Source organism: Sycon ciliatum, chromosome 13 (assembly GCF_964019385.1).
Source record: "Sycon ciliatum chromosome 13, ocSycCili1.1, whole genome shotgun sequence".
In the NCBI taxonomy this organism is placed as follows: domain Eukaryota; kingdom Metazoa; phylum Porifera; class Calcarea; order Leucosolenida; family Sycettidae; genus Sycon; species Sycon ciliatum.
Genome location: NC_088655.1, coordinates 20,943,059 through 20,962,441, shown reverse-complemented (window position 1 = coordinate 20,962,441; position 19,383 = coordinate 20,943,059). Strand labels below are relative to the sequence as shown.

At 44.9% G+C, this 19,383-nt stretch overlaps 1 protein-coding gene across 1 annotated transcript; it reads right to left on the bottom strand.

The window, feature by feature from the left end:
• Positions 1-1,862: 1,862 nt before the first annotated feature.
• Positions 1,863-18,785, bottom strand: LOC135829605 (cyclin-dependent kinase 4 inhibitor D-like). The gene is made up of 4 exons (XM_065342003.1): positions 18,692-18,785; positions 8,795-8,893; positions 7,311-7,406; positions 1,863-2,746 (listed from the first exon to the last, which is right to left on the bottom strand). The coding sequence occupies exons 1-4, from the start codon at positions 18,758-18,760 to the stop codon at positions 2,666-2,668; spliced, it is 345 nt and encodes a 114-aa protein (XP_065198075.1). The 5' UTR covers positions 18,761-18,785; the 3' UTR covers positions 1,863-2,665.
• Between the last annotated feature and the right edge of the window lie 598 nt (positions 18,786-19,383).

Below are 19,383 nucleotides of genomic sequence, written 5' to 3'. Positions count from 1 at the left end.
CGAACAGGCGGATTATTCCAATTTATGCGATTCGTATGCAATTTGCCTCGAATTATGCCATTATTCGATTTTGGTAGGAATTATGCGAAAAATTATGCTAGCATAATCCGTCAAGGCCTAGAACTTGTGGCCAGGCACAAGGGGTACATGGATGGAGCTATTGGGGTTTCTCGGCAATTGTGCCAGTGCTTATGAGACTTATCCACTCAACCCCACCGTTAGGCGCTGCATATTCCGCAAGGGTTTGCCGGGTGTTAGCGGCCGTCGTGAGTTCTCTTCGGGAACGGACACGATAACTTACTTTTTACTTACTTGTTGAGCATGCTCCTATAGGGCTTGAAAGTGATGACGTCAAAACGGTCAGGGAGTAGTAAGTTGACAGGAGATTTCTATTTTTGGATCCACTAAGGTGTGACTTTGCTATTGCCTAAGTATGTGGGTGCATAGCAACCCACTCATGTAGCATGCAGGTGTGACTTTTATGTTGCCACCAGTTGTAACCTCGCCCTCAGTAGCCAAATCAGTCAGTTTCACTGGCTACATCACCATGCTGTGGGTAAACAGCTTGAAATGTGCTTGGATCCATACAAAAACTGGATCCAAGTGGATCGAGTTTTTGAATTTTTGAAATTGTTGCTATGCTGTGACGTAGCACTTTCAAGCCCTATTGCCAGTGCAGTTGAGCACAGGTCTTTCCAAGTCTCCTTTGTTTGTGTTGGCGACGAATGAAACGTATTTCTACGTGTAGAATTCCTCAATATGGATGGTGAAAACTGGCAGTAGGGGCCTCATACTAGTCATCTACACGCTATACAGTCATGCACTTGTCAGATGATGTCATAGAATAGTCTAGTCCCTTTCCCCGTAGGATTTAGAGCGGAATTTAGAATTTTTGTCCGTATCATAGCAAAGGTAGGCATGGTAGGATGGTCTTTAATGACCAAGATTGATAAGCTGAGAAAAAGAGGGTAAAAAAGAGTAAATTATCGTATCCGTTCCCGAAGGGAACTCACGACGGCCGCTAACACCCGATAAAAAGAGGGTACGTCTCGTACAAGGTTTAAATCCTGCTTGGAAGCGAAAGTGTATTTACAGCCGTGTTGCGGCTCAATCTTAAAATGGAAACACGTGACCTGGCACACGGGAAACATAGATGCACCGAATGAGATGTTTGGGTCTTTGACCCCTTGGGTGCTGGGTTTGATCCACTTACCTCCCACCGCTTTAGGAGCTGAATATTCACCTCGATCCTTGACGTTGGTGGCTTTCATGCAGATGCGGAAAACTTGGGTTAGCCGAGTCTCTACGAGAACCGTAAAAATGTAGTCCAATGGGACAGCAACCCAACCAGCACATGCACATCACGTGACCACAGAGGATACTATCTCATTAGGTTTCCATAGTTGGAAAAATCTTCGGACAGCTGTTTCGCTTCCTCATGCGCAGTTGTACACGGGTAAGTGTGATAGAAAAAATTTAAAAAAAATATTATCACGGTTCGCATTAGACTCTGCTGGAGACCGAATTTTCAGCATCCACTGGGACGCCAACACCCCTACAGATCAACGAGCAGATGCAATTTCTAATGCGGTGGGAGGCGAGCAGATAAGATCCACCACCAAAGTGGCCAAAGATCGAGAATCACATTCGCTGCATCTATGCTTCCCTCGGTCCAGGCCACGAGTTCCCAACCAACTGTGGGTCGCAACACGGTTGGAAAAAATCCTTCCTCTTCAAAGCAGGACTTGAACCTGGTACCCGGGCCTCTGTTTCTCAATCATGGTCCTAGACCATCCCACTATGCCTGCCTGCTATTTATGAGAATGAAGGGGCGAACTACTGGATGTGCACAACACAGGGCGTCAAATTGACTCAAGAAATCACCAATCATAGCAATTACTGCAAGTACAAATCAGTGAAAGCTACAATATGTGGTGCAGAGGCAACAATTAAATCCATGTAATGAGCATTGCAGAATGTATTCACAGCAAGAAGGTTGACAGTTGATATACATGGATGTACATGTACATCAGAACAAGTCAGTGTAAATACCGAACTTGCATCAAGCAGGGAGTAGTAAAACACCGGTATTTTATTACTCTCTGGTATCAAGTTTTTGTCTCCATACCGATTGCGGGAAAAAAACGATGTCTGTTTCCAACGGAAATCACGAAGCCCGCTAATGTACGGAATAGTCTAGCCAAACGACTTGAAAAGACAAATTGATAAAAAAATTAAAAAAGGAGAAACGTGTTGAAAATACATCCACTGACGATAGTATGTCAGTTGATTCTAATAATTATAATGCTAGCAAAGCACTACTGTGACGACATTGTACAATTTTCTATTCAAACATTGTAACTTCTAGTAAGGATCTGCATGGAGTGCAAGACGATCTGCAACAGATACTTGGAAGGGAAGAGGAAATGGAAGCTATCATGTCTAGAAATGTATGGTATCATGCACTGGCATTGTGGGCAGGGACAGCAAGACAACACTGCAGTCTTACCTGCCCATTGCTCAAATACATACAAAGTCATGTATATGTGACGATTAAAGCTCTGGATCCACCAAAGAAAGATAGCTGCCATGTTGCTTCAACTGGCAGGAAATGACCCGCAGTGTGTGCATAGTCACTTTACAATTAGTAAAGGTCTCATGATGTCTATGGGGTGGCCTTCTCCAATAGCGCTACAACCGCATGACGTTTCCAGTATCTCGCTCTGTCCAGTGGTGTCAGGCCATCCTAAACACAAGAGAGTTGCAATATACACATAACACACCTATCAATATAATATTATACATCATGTCATACAGGTACTTGTGCAGTTGTGCTCCGTGAAATCCCACCCAAAGTGCATATTTGGTGCCATGAACTCGCACAGCCCTAGACGCCCAGGATGTGATACAAATGCAACTGGACATACACATGTGCAAATGCAGTGATGCAATTAGAACTGGTCGAGGGTGTCAACTTTGCACTTTAGGCCGGATTTCGATACTCACAACTGTACTTGGTCACTGCCTTAATCTGATCTCTCCCGGGTGATTCAGCAGCAGTTTTGGAGTTTGTGTTTTTGCCACTTTCAAAATGGATGTTTTTGCCTTTTATCCTGCATGTGTAATTTGATATCGTACTCGTAATGCAGGTTCAGTGAAACCCAGCCTATTCACGCAGCAGCACATTCGTAGTACATACCTCATACGGTGTTACTGTTGCTATTGAAACAAGAAATAAAAGGAGGAGGAAGGCATGCAGACGTCTTAGCTTCCGTGCTTCTGTTCTTTGCTCGCGAAACCAGTCTGTGCAGCTAGTGCACCTAAACCTGACGTGAGGGTTCATGTATGGAAATCCTGTATCCACATCTGGAATGATCGAGGTCCTGTATGCACCGCCTACTACTAACGAGGATGGAGCCTGCGCTGCACTAGCCTGTAGCAATGTAAGATACAATATACATGTAGCTCGAAATACTTTTCCTTTTCCAGCTCATGTGCCTGAAGTTCACCTGTATAGGAATCCCGAAGTTGTTCCAAGTTTTTCTACTTCGACATGCTTGCCCCTCATACGTGTAATGGATGGAACATAATTATTGGTCCGTCTGGACCTGCGCAGGTGAAAGATTCCGGCATGATGGCGTTCCTCGAAAATGTACCAAGCAATGGGAGCGTGACTGATTTTTAGAAAAATAGACACAACACCCTGGGGCAAAGACCTGCACACATTGATTGGGTGAGGAGGCCGTAAATGAAAATTTTCCAGTGATGACAGGAATCCACTCGGCTTATGGTCAGGGAAAACATGATTGTTTGTACGTTAATTGTACAGTGCAGGCGAAGAACATGATCATGCTGGTTCACGACACTCAATGGCACTGTGCTTTACCTCATTCTTGATGTTGCAGTCCGTCGCTGCCTTAATCTGATCCCACCCGGGTGATTCAGCGGCAATTTTGGAGTTTGTGCTTCTGACACTTTCAAAATGGATTGTTTTGAATTTTATCCTCCATGTATAATTTGATATCGTACTCCTAATGCAGGTTCAGTGAAACCCAGCCTATTCACGAGGCTGCACATTCGTAGTACATACCTCATACAGTGTTACTGTCTTATGATGGGGAAAAAAGCTGCCGTCAACTGAATCCGCCGAGGGCCAAACCAAGCGGAGTTAAGCATGCACTCTGCAAATTTAAGGGCAGTCACGTCGTGTCCGACATGTTGATATCAAGTGGCGCAAGAAATAAAGGAGGAGGAAGGCATGCAGAAGTCTTAGCTTGCATGCTTCTGTTCTTTGCTCGCGAAACCAGTTTGTGCAGCTAGTGCACCTAAACCCTACGTAAGGGTTCTTGTATGGAAATCCTGTATTCACACCTGGAATGCTCGATGTTCTGTATGCACAGCCTGCTATTCACGAGGATGGAGCCTGCGCTGCAGCAATGTCTAGCCTGCAGCAATGTAGAATATAATATACATGTAGCTCGAAAATACTTTTCTGTTTTCAGCTCATGCGCCTGAAGTCAACCTGTAGACTCCTCCCGAAGTTGTTCCGAGTTTTAGTACTTCGACATACTAACCCTTCATACCAGGGCCTGCTGGAGAGCCGGGTCTGGAAACTGCACGATCTGGCTGAACAGATAACACCGGGTCCAGTCTGACCCGGCTGAAAAATGTCTCAAACTGACAATGGATTCCTAAAATACCGGTATTTTACAACTCGCGGACCCCATCTGTTGCAAATCTAGCGCAACCGTACACACTACAGTCTACAAACGACAGAAACTTTGCTGGGGACTAGGGTCAACTGTTGTCAACTGGTTCGAGGGCGATCTGGCCAGCGGCGAGCAGGAAGTCAGGACATTCAAAGTCGATGTTTCAGGCAGTCAAAAGTGTAACTTTGGCTAAAGCTTTTGACACAGTTGCAAATTTTCAGCCGACTGGTGATTTGGACGATGGAGCCCGCAGCGAAGAGAAAAAGAACTCACGCTTTCCATGACTCTTGGAAGAAAGGTCGACCCTGGCTGGACTAGGACCATGCCAGCCTATCCGTGTCATGCGCTTTGTGCAAGACGCATTTCCAAAGGAAGACGAGCGGCGGTGGATTTGGTCGCGATGCGTGGTTGAAAGGTAAGAAATCACTGCTTCGAAATATCGGCATGCTGCTCGGCTCCATCCTAGGTTTCGACATCCGTTCAATTAATCGTTTAGTCTCACCCACCCGAACCCGAACCCGAGCCTCCGGGCCTCGAAAGGCGTCCAGCAGATGTTCGAGATTCTCGCCGAGCAACATGCTGGAGACTACCCGAACCTGGCTCGCATCGCTGATTGGGGATTGGCCGTTTGCCTGTCCACTGCTGAATGCGAGCGAGACTTCAGCTTGTGAAGACGGCGATGCGGAACTCGCTGTCGACGAGGAATCTGGAGATGATCATGGCAATCAAGCTCGACGTTCCTGCCGTCGCTGACTTCAACTACGACAAGGCTATGGCTGCATGGCATTCTGAGGTGACTCGGCTCACTACGACTGCCACGTCAACCTCGTCTGAACGGAGGGACCTGGCCCGCATGTACACTTATACATCGGTTATCCAGACCCCAAAGTTACGGGAATTTCAGGCTACCGGACAAACTTGGGGAGAGTTTCAGTGTAAATGTTACTACTCTTTTGGCAATTTTTGTGGAAATAGTGGCGACATATGCCATATTATCTATGGCCATTCCCCGTCAAAATGTATGTCATTCGGAGTAACGGACATTTCGAAGTTACGGACAGTGCCCAGTCCTAGATCGCCCGGATAAACAAGTTATGAGTGTATTTCATCTTGGCGGATCATTGTGTCGTTGTACAATTTGGATGAACACCCAGGATGTGGTAAAAATGTGGCTAGAGGTACACATATGCAAGTGCAGTGATGTGCTCGGAACTGGTCCATGGTAGCCGTTTTGCGCTTTATGTCGCATTTAAGTGAAGATAATTGTGCTTGGTCACTGCCTTAATCTGATAACTCCCGGATGATTCAGCAGCAATTTTATGGCTTGCGTTTTATAGCTTTCAATTTTTTTTATAAGATTGGAAAACTTCAAATTTCAAAGGATCAGTCGAGGGAGTGAACTGCCTCGAAAGCTTAGAAGTGCCAGACACACCAGGACTCAAACCCGAGAACTTGATTGTTGTGGGCAATGCTCTAACCATCCCAGCTATTGGACCAGGCCGAAAACAGAAGGCGCTGACAAGTTTTTCACTCCGAAGGCAGCTCACAACACGTGTCACACATACTGATGACTCTTGGGTCTTTTCCTGTCGTCAGGGGACCAACCGAGGTCAGGTCTAGAATGTGCTACCAGAAGTGAAAGAAAGTTAACTAACTAACTTCCATTCGTGGATACAAATTGTGTTCAGGTCACGACATGACTCCTTTCAGCTGCAATTGCATGAATTTTGAGTATTTCACGCAGTTTGAGCAAGATTGCATCCCTTACTGTGCTGCGTTCCTCTTTTTGGAGAATGTATCAATTCTGTTACCCTGTGGTTATAAAATAGTCTTGGCAACCATTTCCAAAATATCAAAGGACCACAGTGGCCAGAGACCTGGAGTTTCAGGTGTTGTCATTGGCCCTGTTTTCGGTATTTACATGCAAAGTACCAAAGAAAAAGCCTAGTAGCTCTGAACAATGCGCAAGCAAGACGACCTGTGCCGAAAGAGTGTGTACTGTAAGACATGTATATATAACGAGGAAGCAAATCTAACGTTTTAACGGATGACATTTCTTCGTTATAATAAGATCCGTTCAGGCTGTACTGCTTCATATATGCTGTGTGTGGATATGGCAGAATACTGCAAGATTGTTAACATATCTTCTTGTTAACCTATGAATTTTGGACAATGGTTAAATTTGGGACTCGTTGTAATGAAATGTCTTACAGTATACGAAGCTCAGTAGATGTAACTTAGTGCACACACAGAAGCGGGATATGTGTACAGAAGTGGCAAACTTCCAAGCACCTTTCCGTTTTAGTAATAATTATAATGATTGTAATGTAACTATAACTGATAGTATTCTGTTGAGTGTTGGGATGCGTTGGGACCCCGACACCAATAGGTGATGTGGCCGATTTTAAAGAAAAGTTACACAACACCCTAGGGCAAAGATCTGCGAACACTACAGTTGTGAGCAGGCAGTAGATGAACAATTTTTCGGTTATGACAGGATTCCACTTGGGTAAACTAAAAGTTCAGGGGAACGTTAATTTTAGAGTGTAAAAACAGAACAGGATCAGCATGGTTCATGACACTCTAAATACTGTTCTTTACCCCATTCCTGATGTTGAAGTCCGACCCTGCAGCGAGCAGTGCTTGACACACCTCGATTCCACCCCAGATGGCTTTGTGCAACGGAGTGTCGCCACGCTGGAAGCACATGCAAGAAACAACAGTACAGGAAAAAGTTCTTGAGAAGTCTAAGTATAGATCACAGTCACAATTGTCAATCAAAGCAAAACAATGCAGAGTGGAATTCAACAGTTTGTTCATATGGTACTACTTGTCTGGTACTGCCGTGGACATGGAATTCCGGTCGCATGTCTAGCGGCCCCTGGGCACTGTCCACGTAGCCTTGGCTCGGTATGCGTAGTCTACGGTACACACATGCAGTGCGCTGGTCATATCGGATCAACATGTGCACTTCATGTAACGTTCTGTACACTAAGGGCGCCGGTCCCGGTCATTCTCCTGGATTTCCATGTCCAAGACAAGACAGTATTTTCATTGCATGATTGTCATTAGTGTACAGACATACATGTATGTCATATTTTCTTATCAGTGTGGTGCTATACAAATTGGATCAATGCCCAGGATGTGGTAGGAATGTGGCTAGACGTGCACATAATGCAAGTGCAGCGATGTAATCCGAACTGGGCCAGGGTGACAGCTTTGCACTTTATTACTGTAAATATACAAATTCTCGGCAGCTATTTAATTTCGGCTATATTCGGCACCGACCCAAAACGCCTAAATTAAAACGCCGATGAAATTTTTCACCGCATCTGTCGCACTATACCATGCCCTCTACCCCACGCCGAAAATAAATCGCCGCCGAAATGTCAAAAATCATGAAGTGCCGAAATTTTGCAGCGCCGAAATTTTGTATATTTACAGTAGTTCGGATTTCAACACACACAACCGTACTTGCTCACTGTTTGAGTTTGAGTGCATACTTTCAGAGCGTGGTGAAGGTAAGTTACGTAATAAAGGCAGAGAGCCGCGCACTGACCCATAACCACAGTTGCATACTCTTGTTTATGCACTCTTGCTACTATCCACGAGGATGGAGTCTGTGCTGCACTAGCCTGTGGCAATGTAAGATACAATATACATGTAGCTCGGAATACTTTTCTGTTTTCAGCTCATGTGCCTGAAGTTCACCTGCATACTCCTCCCTAAGTCGTTCTGAGTTTTTGTACTTCGACATACTAGCCCCTAATACGTGTAATGGATGGAACATTATTGTTCTGTCGGGACCTGCTGAGGTGAAAGATTCTGGCATGATGGCGATTCTCTACACTATACCAAGCAATGGGAGCGTGACCGATTTTGAGAACAATAGACACAACAAACTGGGGCAAAGACTTGCACACATTGATGGGGTGAGGAGGCAGTAGATGAGAATTTTCGGGTTAGGACAGGATTCCACTCGGATAAAGGTCAAGGAACAGATGATTGTTTGAACGTTAATTGTACAGTGCAAAAACAGAACATGATCGTCCTGGTTCATGACACTCAATGTCACTGTGCTTTACCTCATTCTTGATGTTGCAGTCCGCCCCTGCAGCGAGCAGCGCTTGACACACATCGGGTTTACCTAAAGTGGCGGCATCGTGCAACGGAGTGTCGCCACACTGGATGCACACGCAAGAAACAACAGTACAGGAAAAAGTTCTCAATGAGTTAGATTGTGGAACACAGTCACAACTGTAGATCAAAGCAAAACAATTCAGAGTGGAATTCAACAGTTGGTGGATATGGTACTACTTGTCTGGTATTTACATTGCATGATTGCCATTAGTGTACAGCAGGGAGTCGTACTCAAACTAGGGAGGTGACACGGCACAGAAATCCGTGTCACAGGGGTTGACTCGCACCCGTGACCCCTCGTTGTCATTTTTGGAATCGTTCAGTCCAGTCCAGTCCAAAAGTTCATACTCGGATCGACTCGCCTTCTGTACTTCACCTCCAAGCGTGCCGCATGGGTGTCTAGTTTTTGAAATTATTGAGGTAGCACATTTCGTTTACAGCCCATCACTCGCCAGTATTCTTTGAAAGACTACCAGCAATTTTGTTAGCTCCTGCCATGTCCGAACTACTTGATAGCAGTGATGGCAACAGCAGCAGTTATGAAACGGCGTGTAGTGTTGCGATAACTGTTCAGAACTTTTCAGAGTCGTATCCGAGGTTAATCCGAATACTAAAAATTGACCCAAATTGCACATAACACGAAGCTGGTTTTTGAAAATTGTAAGTCGTGTATCTGCCCCATTTCTTCTTTATGACTTGCACAATACACCAGTCTTCCTAAACAACACATTTATAGCAGGGGTTAAGTACCATATAAGAGAAGTACAGTACGTATCGCCTATAAGGTTGGCGGCTATAGTAAATACCGGATATACTGATCAATTTTTCAAATTCATTTTCATTTGCCATAACTAAGTATACACAGTTATCGCGTATAGTAATAATCGTCTATAGTAATATATCGCCTATAGTGATCAAATTCTTCTTTCAAAAGACCTTTGTTACGTTATTTTTGCATCGATTATAGTGATTGATGTAAAATCAAGTGGTGTCAGAGGAGACCAGGGTGTTAATTCTTCGTGAAGAACTAACTTGTCCAGTGTTGTTTGGTGAGTTCTGCTTGTACAAGTTGCCAAATATGCCTCCATCGTGAGGAAATGCTCATGTTGTGTGACATGAGCTGTAGCCAGCTATGCAGTGTGTATGTGCACGCCGCCCGGAGTCGTTTGACACCCCACTCGCATACATTGCATGCAGTATCGGCCATAGTGATATATCGCTTATAGTGATAAAATGCTCAAAATCAAACACCAACGCTATAGGCGATACTGACTGTACAGCCAGTGATATTGTCATGTTGAAATACTACAATTTTGACACAAATTACACATAACACGAAGCCAGGTTTTGAAAATTGTAAGTCATGTATCTGCCCCATTTCTTCTTTACGACTTGCACAATGGTCCAGTCTGCCTCAATAACACATTTATAGCAGGGGTTATGTACCATATTATAGAAGTACAGCCAATGATATTGTCATGTCTAAAAACTACAATTTTGACACAAATTACACATAACACGAAGCTGGTTTTTGAAAATTGTAAGTCGTGTATCTGCCCCATTTCTTCTTTATGACTTGCACAATACACCAGTCTTCCTAAATAACACATTTATAGCAGGGGTTAAGTACCATACAAGAGAGCTACATTGTACATCTAGTCATATTTCCAGGAAAATCCTCTTACATTGTCAGCTCCTATGTCGTTAGATACAATGTAGGGGGCTGTAGGACCGGCTCGTCAAAAATAGAGAACCTGAACAAGCGTGCTCGGGATGTCTCAGCAATCGTAGTAGGCCTGAGCACTCCAATAAAAACTTGATCAATGGCAAAATCGTTCCCCACAGAAAAATCATACTTTGCGGGTCTTGCGTTGCACGCTTGGAGGTGAAGTACAGAAGGCGAGTCGATCCGAGTATGACCTTTCGGACTGGACTGGACTGAACTATTCCAAAAATAACAGTGAGGGGTCACGGGTGCGAGTCAACCCCTGTTACACGGATTTCTGTGCCGTGTCACCTCCCTAGTTTGAGTACGACTCCCTGGTGTACAGACATACATGTACACTTATACCTCGGTTATCCAGATCCCAAAGTTACGGCCATTTCAGGCTACCGGGAAACCTTTGGCCAAGGTTCAGGGAAATGATAGTACACTTTTGGCGATTTTTGTGGAAATAGTGACGACATACGCCATACTTATTGCCATTCGCCGTCAAAATGTATGTCATTCGGGGTAACGGACATTTCGAAGTTACGGCTAGTGCCCAGATAAACAAGTTATGAGTGTATTTCATATTGTCAGATCATTGTGTCGTTGTACAAATTGGATCAACGCCCAGGATGTGGTATGAATGCGGCTAGACGTACACATAATATGAAAGTGCAGTGATGTGATCGGAACTGGTTCATGGTACATGTACCAGTTTTGTGCTTTAGGTCACAATTCAGTGAAGAGAATTGTACGTCGCTGCCTTAATCTGATGCCTTCCGGGTGATTCAGTGGCAATTTTGGAGTTTGTCCTATTGCCACTTTCAAAATGGATGTTTTTGCCTTTTATTCTGCATGTGTAATTTAATATCGTACTCGTAATGCAGGTTCAGTGAAGCCCAGTCTATTCACGCTGCTGCAGATTCGTAGTACATACTGTAGAACAGGTAATTTAGCGACTAGTTTTATTTTAGCGTTTTCCCGTTGTCAACGGGTTAGCGACGTTTTAGTTTTGCGATATGCAGCGATTTTACTCACGGATCACCAGCGCACTACTTGTCTCAACGGATTAAGGACTTGAAACTTTAGCGAAAATGAGTCGATCGCTAAATTCGCTAGGGTTTTTACGTTGCTAAAATTACCCGTTCTACAGTACCTCATACTGTGTTACTGTCTAATGATCTGGCGAAAGGTTTCTGTCAACTGAATCCACCCAGGGCCAAACCAAGCGGAGTTTAGCATGCACCCTGCAAACGGAATAACACTCACGTCGTCTCCGGCATGTTGATATAAAGTGGCGCAAGAAATAAAAGGAGGAGGAAGGCATGCAGAAGTCTTAGCTTCCGTGCTTCTGTTCTTTGCTCGCGAAACCAGTTTGTGCCGCTAGTGCACCTAAACCCTACGTGAGGGTTCTTGTATGGAAATGTGTTGTTTTTTCACGGCTGAGCGTAGCGAAAGAGTGTAAAAAACGTATTTTTCACTCACCATTTTTCTGTCGTGCTCTGCTGCTCTTCCACTGCGCAACTCTCCCCCACCTGCCATCGTGGTCTTGTATTCCTCGTAGAGTACATTCTGGTAGACCACTACCCCATGTACAACCCGGTTGCTATGTGAGTGAAAAACTGTATTCACATCTGGAATGCTCGATGTTCTGTATGCACAGCCTACTATTCACGAGGATGGAGCCTGCGCTGCTCTAGCCTGCAGCAATGTAGGATACAATACACTGGTAGCTCGAAATGCTTTTCTGTTTTCAGCTCATGTGCCTGAAGTCCACCTGTAGACTCCTCCCGAAGTCGTTCCGAGTTTTAGTACTTCGACATACTAACCCTTCATACGTGTAATGGATGGATCATAGTAATCATTATTCAGTCTGGACCCGCTCAGGTGAAAGATTCTGGTATGATGGCATCTCTCAAGAATATACCAAGCAATGGGAGCGTGACCGATTTTGAGAACAATAGACACAACACCCTGGAGAAAAGGCCTGCACACATTATAGTCGTGAGGAGGCCGTAAATGAACATTTCCGGTTAAGACAGGATTCCACTCGATCGGGTGAAGGTCAGGGAACACATGATTTATCGTACGTTTATTGTACAGTGCAAACACAGAACCGGATTATCCTGGTTGATAACACTCAATGTTACTGTGCTTTACCTCATTCTTGATGTTACAGTCGGCCCCTCCAGCGATCAGCGCTTAACACACCTTGAGGGTATATACCTCGGTTATCCAGACCCCGAAGGTACGGGCATTTCAGGCTACCGGACACCATTTGGTTGAGTTTCAGTGGAAATGTTACTACTCTTTTGGCAATTTTTCTGGAAATAGTGACGACATATGCCATATTTATGGTCATTCCCCGTCAAAATGTATGTGATTCGGACTTACGGACATTTCGAAGTTACGGGTAGTGCCCGGATAAACAAGTTATGAGTGTATTTCATATTGTCGGATCATTGTGTCGTTGTACAAATTGGATCAACGCCCATGATGCGGTACGAATGCAGCTAGACGTACACATATGCAAGTGCAGTGATGTGATCGGAACTGGTCCATGGTACCAGTTTTGCGCTTTAAGTCGCATTCCGGTGAAAGGAATTGTATCGCTGCCTTAATCTGATCCCTCCCGGGTGATTGAGCGGCAATTTTGGAGTTTGTGCTTCTGACACTTTCAAAAAGGATTTTTTTGCCTTTTATCCTCCAAGTATAATTTGATATCGTACTCCTAATGCAGGTTCAGTGAAACCCAGCCTATTCACGCGGCTGCACATTCGTAGTACATACCTCATGCAATGTTACTGTCTTAAAAAAATAAATAAATAAATTCGACGGGGTTCGCGTACCGGGCAGGTCAAGAACAAGGAGTCGTACAACTCCCTGGTCAAGAACCACCTTTCATGTCGGCTGAAGAGGTGCTCCAGTCCATCATGGACTCGGACAGTGATGAATGGAGCTGCGATAGTGAAGGCGATGACTCGAATGCGGATGCAGCCGTCCGCGATCGTGACAAATTTCGCAACCAAGTTCGCCGTGGTCAATGTCGTACCTACTGCCGTGGTCGCCTTGGACGGCCCTGAGGATATCGGAGGTGTCGATGTCGAGTTTGAGCAGGGCGCAGCAGCACAAGCTACGCCAGCGCAGGACAACAAGTTGGTTTGAGTTAATACGACTAATTACAAAAAAATGGCCCCGCAAACCGCGTGCATCTGGCCTGGCACTGAAAGGGATTTCAAAGGATCAGACAGGGAAGTGAACTGCCTGAAAGGAGATAAAAATGCCAGACCCATCAGGGCTCAATTCCGGGACATTGTTTTTCATGAGCAAGGCTCACAAAACACTTCCTTTCACCTCTCGTAGTACGTTCCAGAAAACTGACCGTGGTTGGTCCCCCGGGAGAGGGAAAAAACCCAAGCGCCATCAGCATGTGAGGCATGTGTTGTGAGCTGCATTTGGAGTGAAACACTTGTCAGCACCTTCTGGGTTCGACCTGGTCCCATAGCTCACATATTTAGAGCATTGTTTTCTCAACACGACTGTTCACACAGCATGGGGCTGTGTTCCCAAAATACGTTAAAGAAAATTGACAAAACAAATTGAATACAAACAAGAACACGATAAGCAGCAAACGCACAGGAGGGAAGTGAGAAATGGCAACTAGTTTCAAGAGATGTTTAGAGCATTGCTCATAACAAGCAAGGTCCCGGGTTTGCGTCCTGATGGGTCTGGCATTTTGTTGGTCGCTGTGTGCAGGTCCTATATGGCATTTGGTACACTATTAAACGGTCGCTAGTCACGCAAGGCAGGTGCAGTTTCCTTTTAGAACTGTCCGTGGATGGAAAAATGCTGGTTAAAAGCAGATGGTGGCTAAAAGCAGAGGTCGCTTACACCAGGTTTTACTGTAGAGTGAAATCTGGCCAAGTTCATCCGTCCACAGATTTGTAGTACATGTCTAGTATGGTATTACTTATGATTTCCAGAAAAGTCATGTCAACTGAATCAGCCGTGGGCCAAAACCGAGCAGAGTTGCCCATGCACCCTGTCAACATGTCGGAGACTCATAACGTCTCCGATATGTTGATATAGAGCGGCGCAAGGAACAAAATGACTTAAATGAGTAACGCAACTTGCAGAAGTTTTAACTTCCCTGCTTTTATGCTTTGCTCTCGAAACAAGTTTGTGCAACTTTTTGCTTTTCGGTTTCCGGATCATGCACCCGAAGTTCTTGTTTCTGCTCTTCTCGAAGTCATTCCAAGTTCTTGTACAGGTAGACTCCCTCTAATTCGAATTCGGAATAATTCGAACATTCCATGTAATTTGAACTTTTTCGTCGCACCGATCTTCTGCAAGTCACTTCAAGTTAAATTCGAATGCATAATTCGAAGTACGAAAAGTGCACCCGCTGGATAATTCGAACTCTGTCTTCGTACAGAAGAACAGTTTACAGTACAGTGACTATTTCCTTCGAGCGCTTATTTCGAAGTGAGATGGAGTTGCTACTCTCGTAATTCGAAGTTCATTTTTTCTTCTTTTCTAGCCAAGGGTAACTCAAAAATTGATCCCTGGTCCGCTCCAGGATCGACAATAGCGTTGAAGAAACCCACCTTCTCTCGAAATTTGATCCAAGCCTCTGCAAAGCAAAGTGCAAAGATTGGATTGAAGACGACTTCTTCCAGGTGGTTGGCTCTCTTCGCGGATCTCGATGGCTTGTCATGCCGCGCCAGCTCATGCGCAAAGAAGTTTAGGACTGAACTAAAACTGGAAGTCGTAAACATTGTCTATGCCTATGCTCCACTTCTGTTCTGCAGAACGACGTGCTGCTCTCCGACGGGCTTTCATGACGCAGAGAAGGCAGTGCTCTCCTTTTGCATTGAAATCGTTTCAGGACAACGGCACCGATTGAAAACTGCTTCACTAGAACTTCGTAGAAGATGAAAATAATGTCCAATGACTTCATGTCGATCCAGTGTTTTGGTGAAATGACCTGATTTCGTTGTTCCTTACCACCTATGTTTCGTTGTTGCAAATAATAATTATGTGCAAAAATAATGAGCACGCAATTTCGAGCATTTTGACATACATATCAGTACATGGGACTGCATTTGGGATAATTAGAAGTTCTGGATAATTCGAATTTGGTGCCTGGCAATTTGAGGTTCGAATTAGACGGAGTCTACCTGTACTTCGACATACTAGCAGCTAATACGTGTAATGGATGGAGTGTAGATCGCAATCACAATTGTGGATGGAAGCAAAACAATGCAGAGTGGAATTCAACAGTTGGTTGATATGGTACTACTTGTCTGGTACTGCCGTGGACATGGAAATCCGGTTGCACGTCTAGTGGCCCCTGGGCGCTTTCCATGCAGCCTTGATTCGGTATGCGTAGTCTACGGTAAACACATGCAGTGCACTGGTCATATCGGATCAACATGTGCACTGCATGCAACGTTCTGTACACATTGAGAGCGCCAGTCCCGGTCATTCGACTGGATTTCCATGTCCAAGACAGTATTTTCATTGGGTTTGCATCCTGGTGGGTCTGGCATTTTTTTGGTCGCTGTGTGCAGGTCCAATATGGCATTTGGTACACTATTAGACGGTCGCTAGTCACGCAAGGCAGGTACAGTTTTCTTGTAGAACTGTCCATGCATGGAAAAATGCTGGTTAAAAGCAGATGGTGGCTAAAAGCAGAGGTCGCTTACACCAGGTTTTACTGTATAGTGAAACCTGGCCAAGTTCATACGTCCACAGATTTGTAGTACATGTCTAGTATGGTATTACTTATGATTTACAGAAAAGTCACGTCAACTGAATCAGCCGCGGGCCAAAACCGAGCAGAGTTGCCCATGCACCCTGTCAACATGTCGGATACTCATAACATCTCTAACATGTTGATATAGAGCAGCGCAAGGAACAAAATGAGAAAGGCAACTTGCAGAAGTCCTGAGGGAGCATCTCATAAGTTCGCATTTTGTTTCTAAACATAACGCATTTCGAAACGGGGGTAGGGGGGTAGCGCCCTTTTCGAATAGAAAAATGACTGTTCGCACATTTTCTGGAACTGTACAATCTACTACCGTGCTAGATCCCTGCAGCAAATGAGTGTGTTTTGGTGGAGATCTACCTGTGTTTGCAGATCAGCTAACCTTTGCACTACATACATGCAGGCTACTCAGAGGTGTCAAATGTCACACCAGCCTGATCAAACCGTGTACATGTGCCTGGCCAGCGTTTACAGCAGTACAGTTGTTGTGGAGGAACTACTGTATGTTTATGTGCGTGTACATGTCATTGATTGTACTTGTACTCAGTAAATGCGGTACTACTGTATGCACTTCACGACCGCTCTAGCAAAACATTCATATCCATGTACATGTACATGTACAATCATGTACATAAGCATACCATAGCATGGGGCCGCATGGACGTGTACAGCAGATAAACACAGAGAATGTGCGATAAGACTTTCGAATAGAGGGGGGAGGTGGGGGGGGGGGTAAAGTCTATTCGAAATGCGTTATGTTTGCAAAATAAATGCGAACTTATGAGATGCTCCCTAACTTCCCTGGTTTTGTGCTTTGCTCTCGAAACAAGTTTGTGCAACTTTTTGCTTTTCGGTTTCCAGATCATGCACCCGAAGTTCTCCTTTCTACTCCTCCCGAAGTCATTCCAAGTTCTTGTACAGGTAGACTCCCTCTAATTAGAATATGGTATAATTCGAGCGTTCGGTGTAATTCGAACTTTTTCGTCGCACCGATCTTCTGCAAGTCACTTCAAGTTAAATTCGAGTGCATAATTCGAAGTACGAAAAGTGCACCCGCTGGATAATTCGAACTCTGCCTTCGTACAGAAGAGCAGTTTACAGTACAGTGACTATGTCCTTCGAGCGCTTATTTCGAAGTGAGATGGAGTTGCTCTACTTATAATTCGAAGTTCATTTTCTTCTTCTCTAGCCAAAAGAGTAACTCCAAAAAATTGATCCCTGGTCCGCTCCAGGGTCAACAATAGCGTTGAAGAAACCCACCTTCTCTCGAAATTTGATCCAAGCCTGTGCAAGGCAAAGTGCAAAGATTTGATTGAAGACGACTTCTTCCAGGTGGTTGGCTCTCTTCGCGGATCTCAAAGGCTTGTCATGCCGCGCCAGCTCATGCGCAAAGAAGTTTAGGACTGAACAACAACTGGAAGTCGTAAACATTGTCTATGCCTATGCTCCACTTCTGTTCTTCAGAACGACGTGCTGCTCTCCGACGGGCTTTCATGACGCAGAGAAGGCAGCGCTCTTCTTTTGCGTTGAAACCGCTTCAGGACAACGGCAGCGATTGAAAACTGCTTCACTAGAACTTCGTAGATAATGAAAATAATGTCCAATGACTTCATGTCAATCCAGTGTTGGTGAAATGACCTGATTTCGTTGTTCATGACCACCTATGTTTCGTTGTTGCAAATAAAATGTGAAAAAAATAGCCAGCACGAAATTTCGAGCATTTTGACATACATATCAGTACATGGGACTGCATTTTGGATAATTAGATGTTCCGGATAATTCGAATATAGTGCCTGGCAATTTGAGGTTCGAATTAGACGGAGTCTACCTGTACTTCGACATACTAGCAGCTAATACGTGTAATGAATGGAACATAATACTGTACCGCCTGCACCTGCTCAGGTGAAAGATTCTGGCGTGATGGCGTCTCTCAAGAATATGCCAATCTTGCACATCTAGTACGCAACGGGAGTGAGGCCAATTAAAACAAAATAGACACAACACCCTGGGGCAAAGATCTGCCCACATTGCAGTGTTGAGGAGGCAGTAGATTGAAAATTGCTCCTACATGCAAGGATTCCAATTTTGTGAGGGTCTGTGGAACACATGAGTTGTATTTTCTCGATGGTACATTGTTAGCACAGACCATAATCATCATGGTTCATGACACCCTATTATACTGTCATGACCGCATTCTTGATGTCACAGTCCGCCCCTGCAGCGAGCAGCGCTGGCACACATCGATTTTTTCTGCCCAGGCAGCATGGTGCAACGGAGTGTTGCCATGCTGGAAGCAGTTAATTTTACAGTGTAAAGCAGAACAGGATCAGCATGGTTCATGACACTCTAAATCCGGTTCTTTACCGCATCATTGATGTTACAGTCCGCCCCTGCAGCGAGCAACGCTTGACACACCTCGAATGTACCTCTCATGGCGGCATTGTGCAACGGAGTGTTGCCACGCTGGAAGCACATGCAAGAAACAACAGTACAGGAAAAAAGTTCTTGGGAAGTCTTATTGTAGATCACAATCACAATTGTAAATCAAAGCAAAACAATGCAGAGTGGAATTCAACAGTTTGTTCATATGGTACTACTTTTCTGGTACTGCCCAGGACATGGAAATACGGTAGCACGTCTAGCGGCCCCTGGGCGCTGTCCACGTAGCCTTGATTCGGTACGCCTAGTCTACGGTGCTCACATGCAGTGCGCTGGTCATATCGGATCAACATGTGCACTGCATGCAACGTTTTGTACTCACTGAGAGCGCCGGTCCCGCTCATGCGACTGGATTTCCATGTCCAAGACAGTATTTTCTTTTGGGTTTGCATCCTGGTGGGTCTGGCATTTTTTGGTCGCTGTGTGCAGGTCCAATATGGCATTTGGTACACTAAAAGATGGTCACTGGTCCCGCAAGGCAGGTGCAGTTTCCTTGTAGAACTGTCCATGCATGGAAAAATGCTCGTTAAAAGCAGATGGTGGCTAAAAGCAGAGGTCGCTTGCACCAGGTTTTACTGTATAGTGAAATCTGGCCAAGTTCATACGTCCGCAGATTT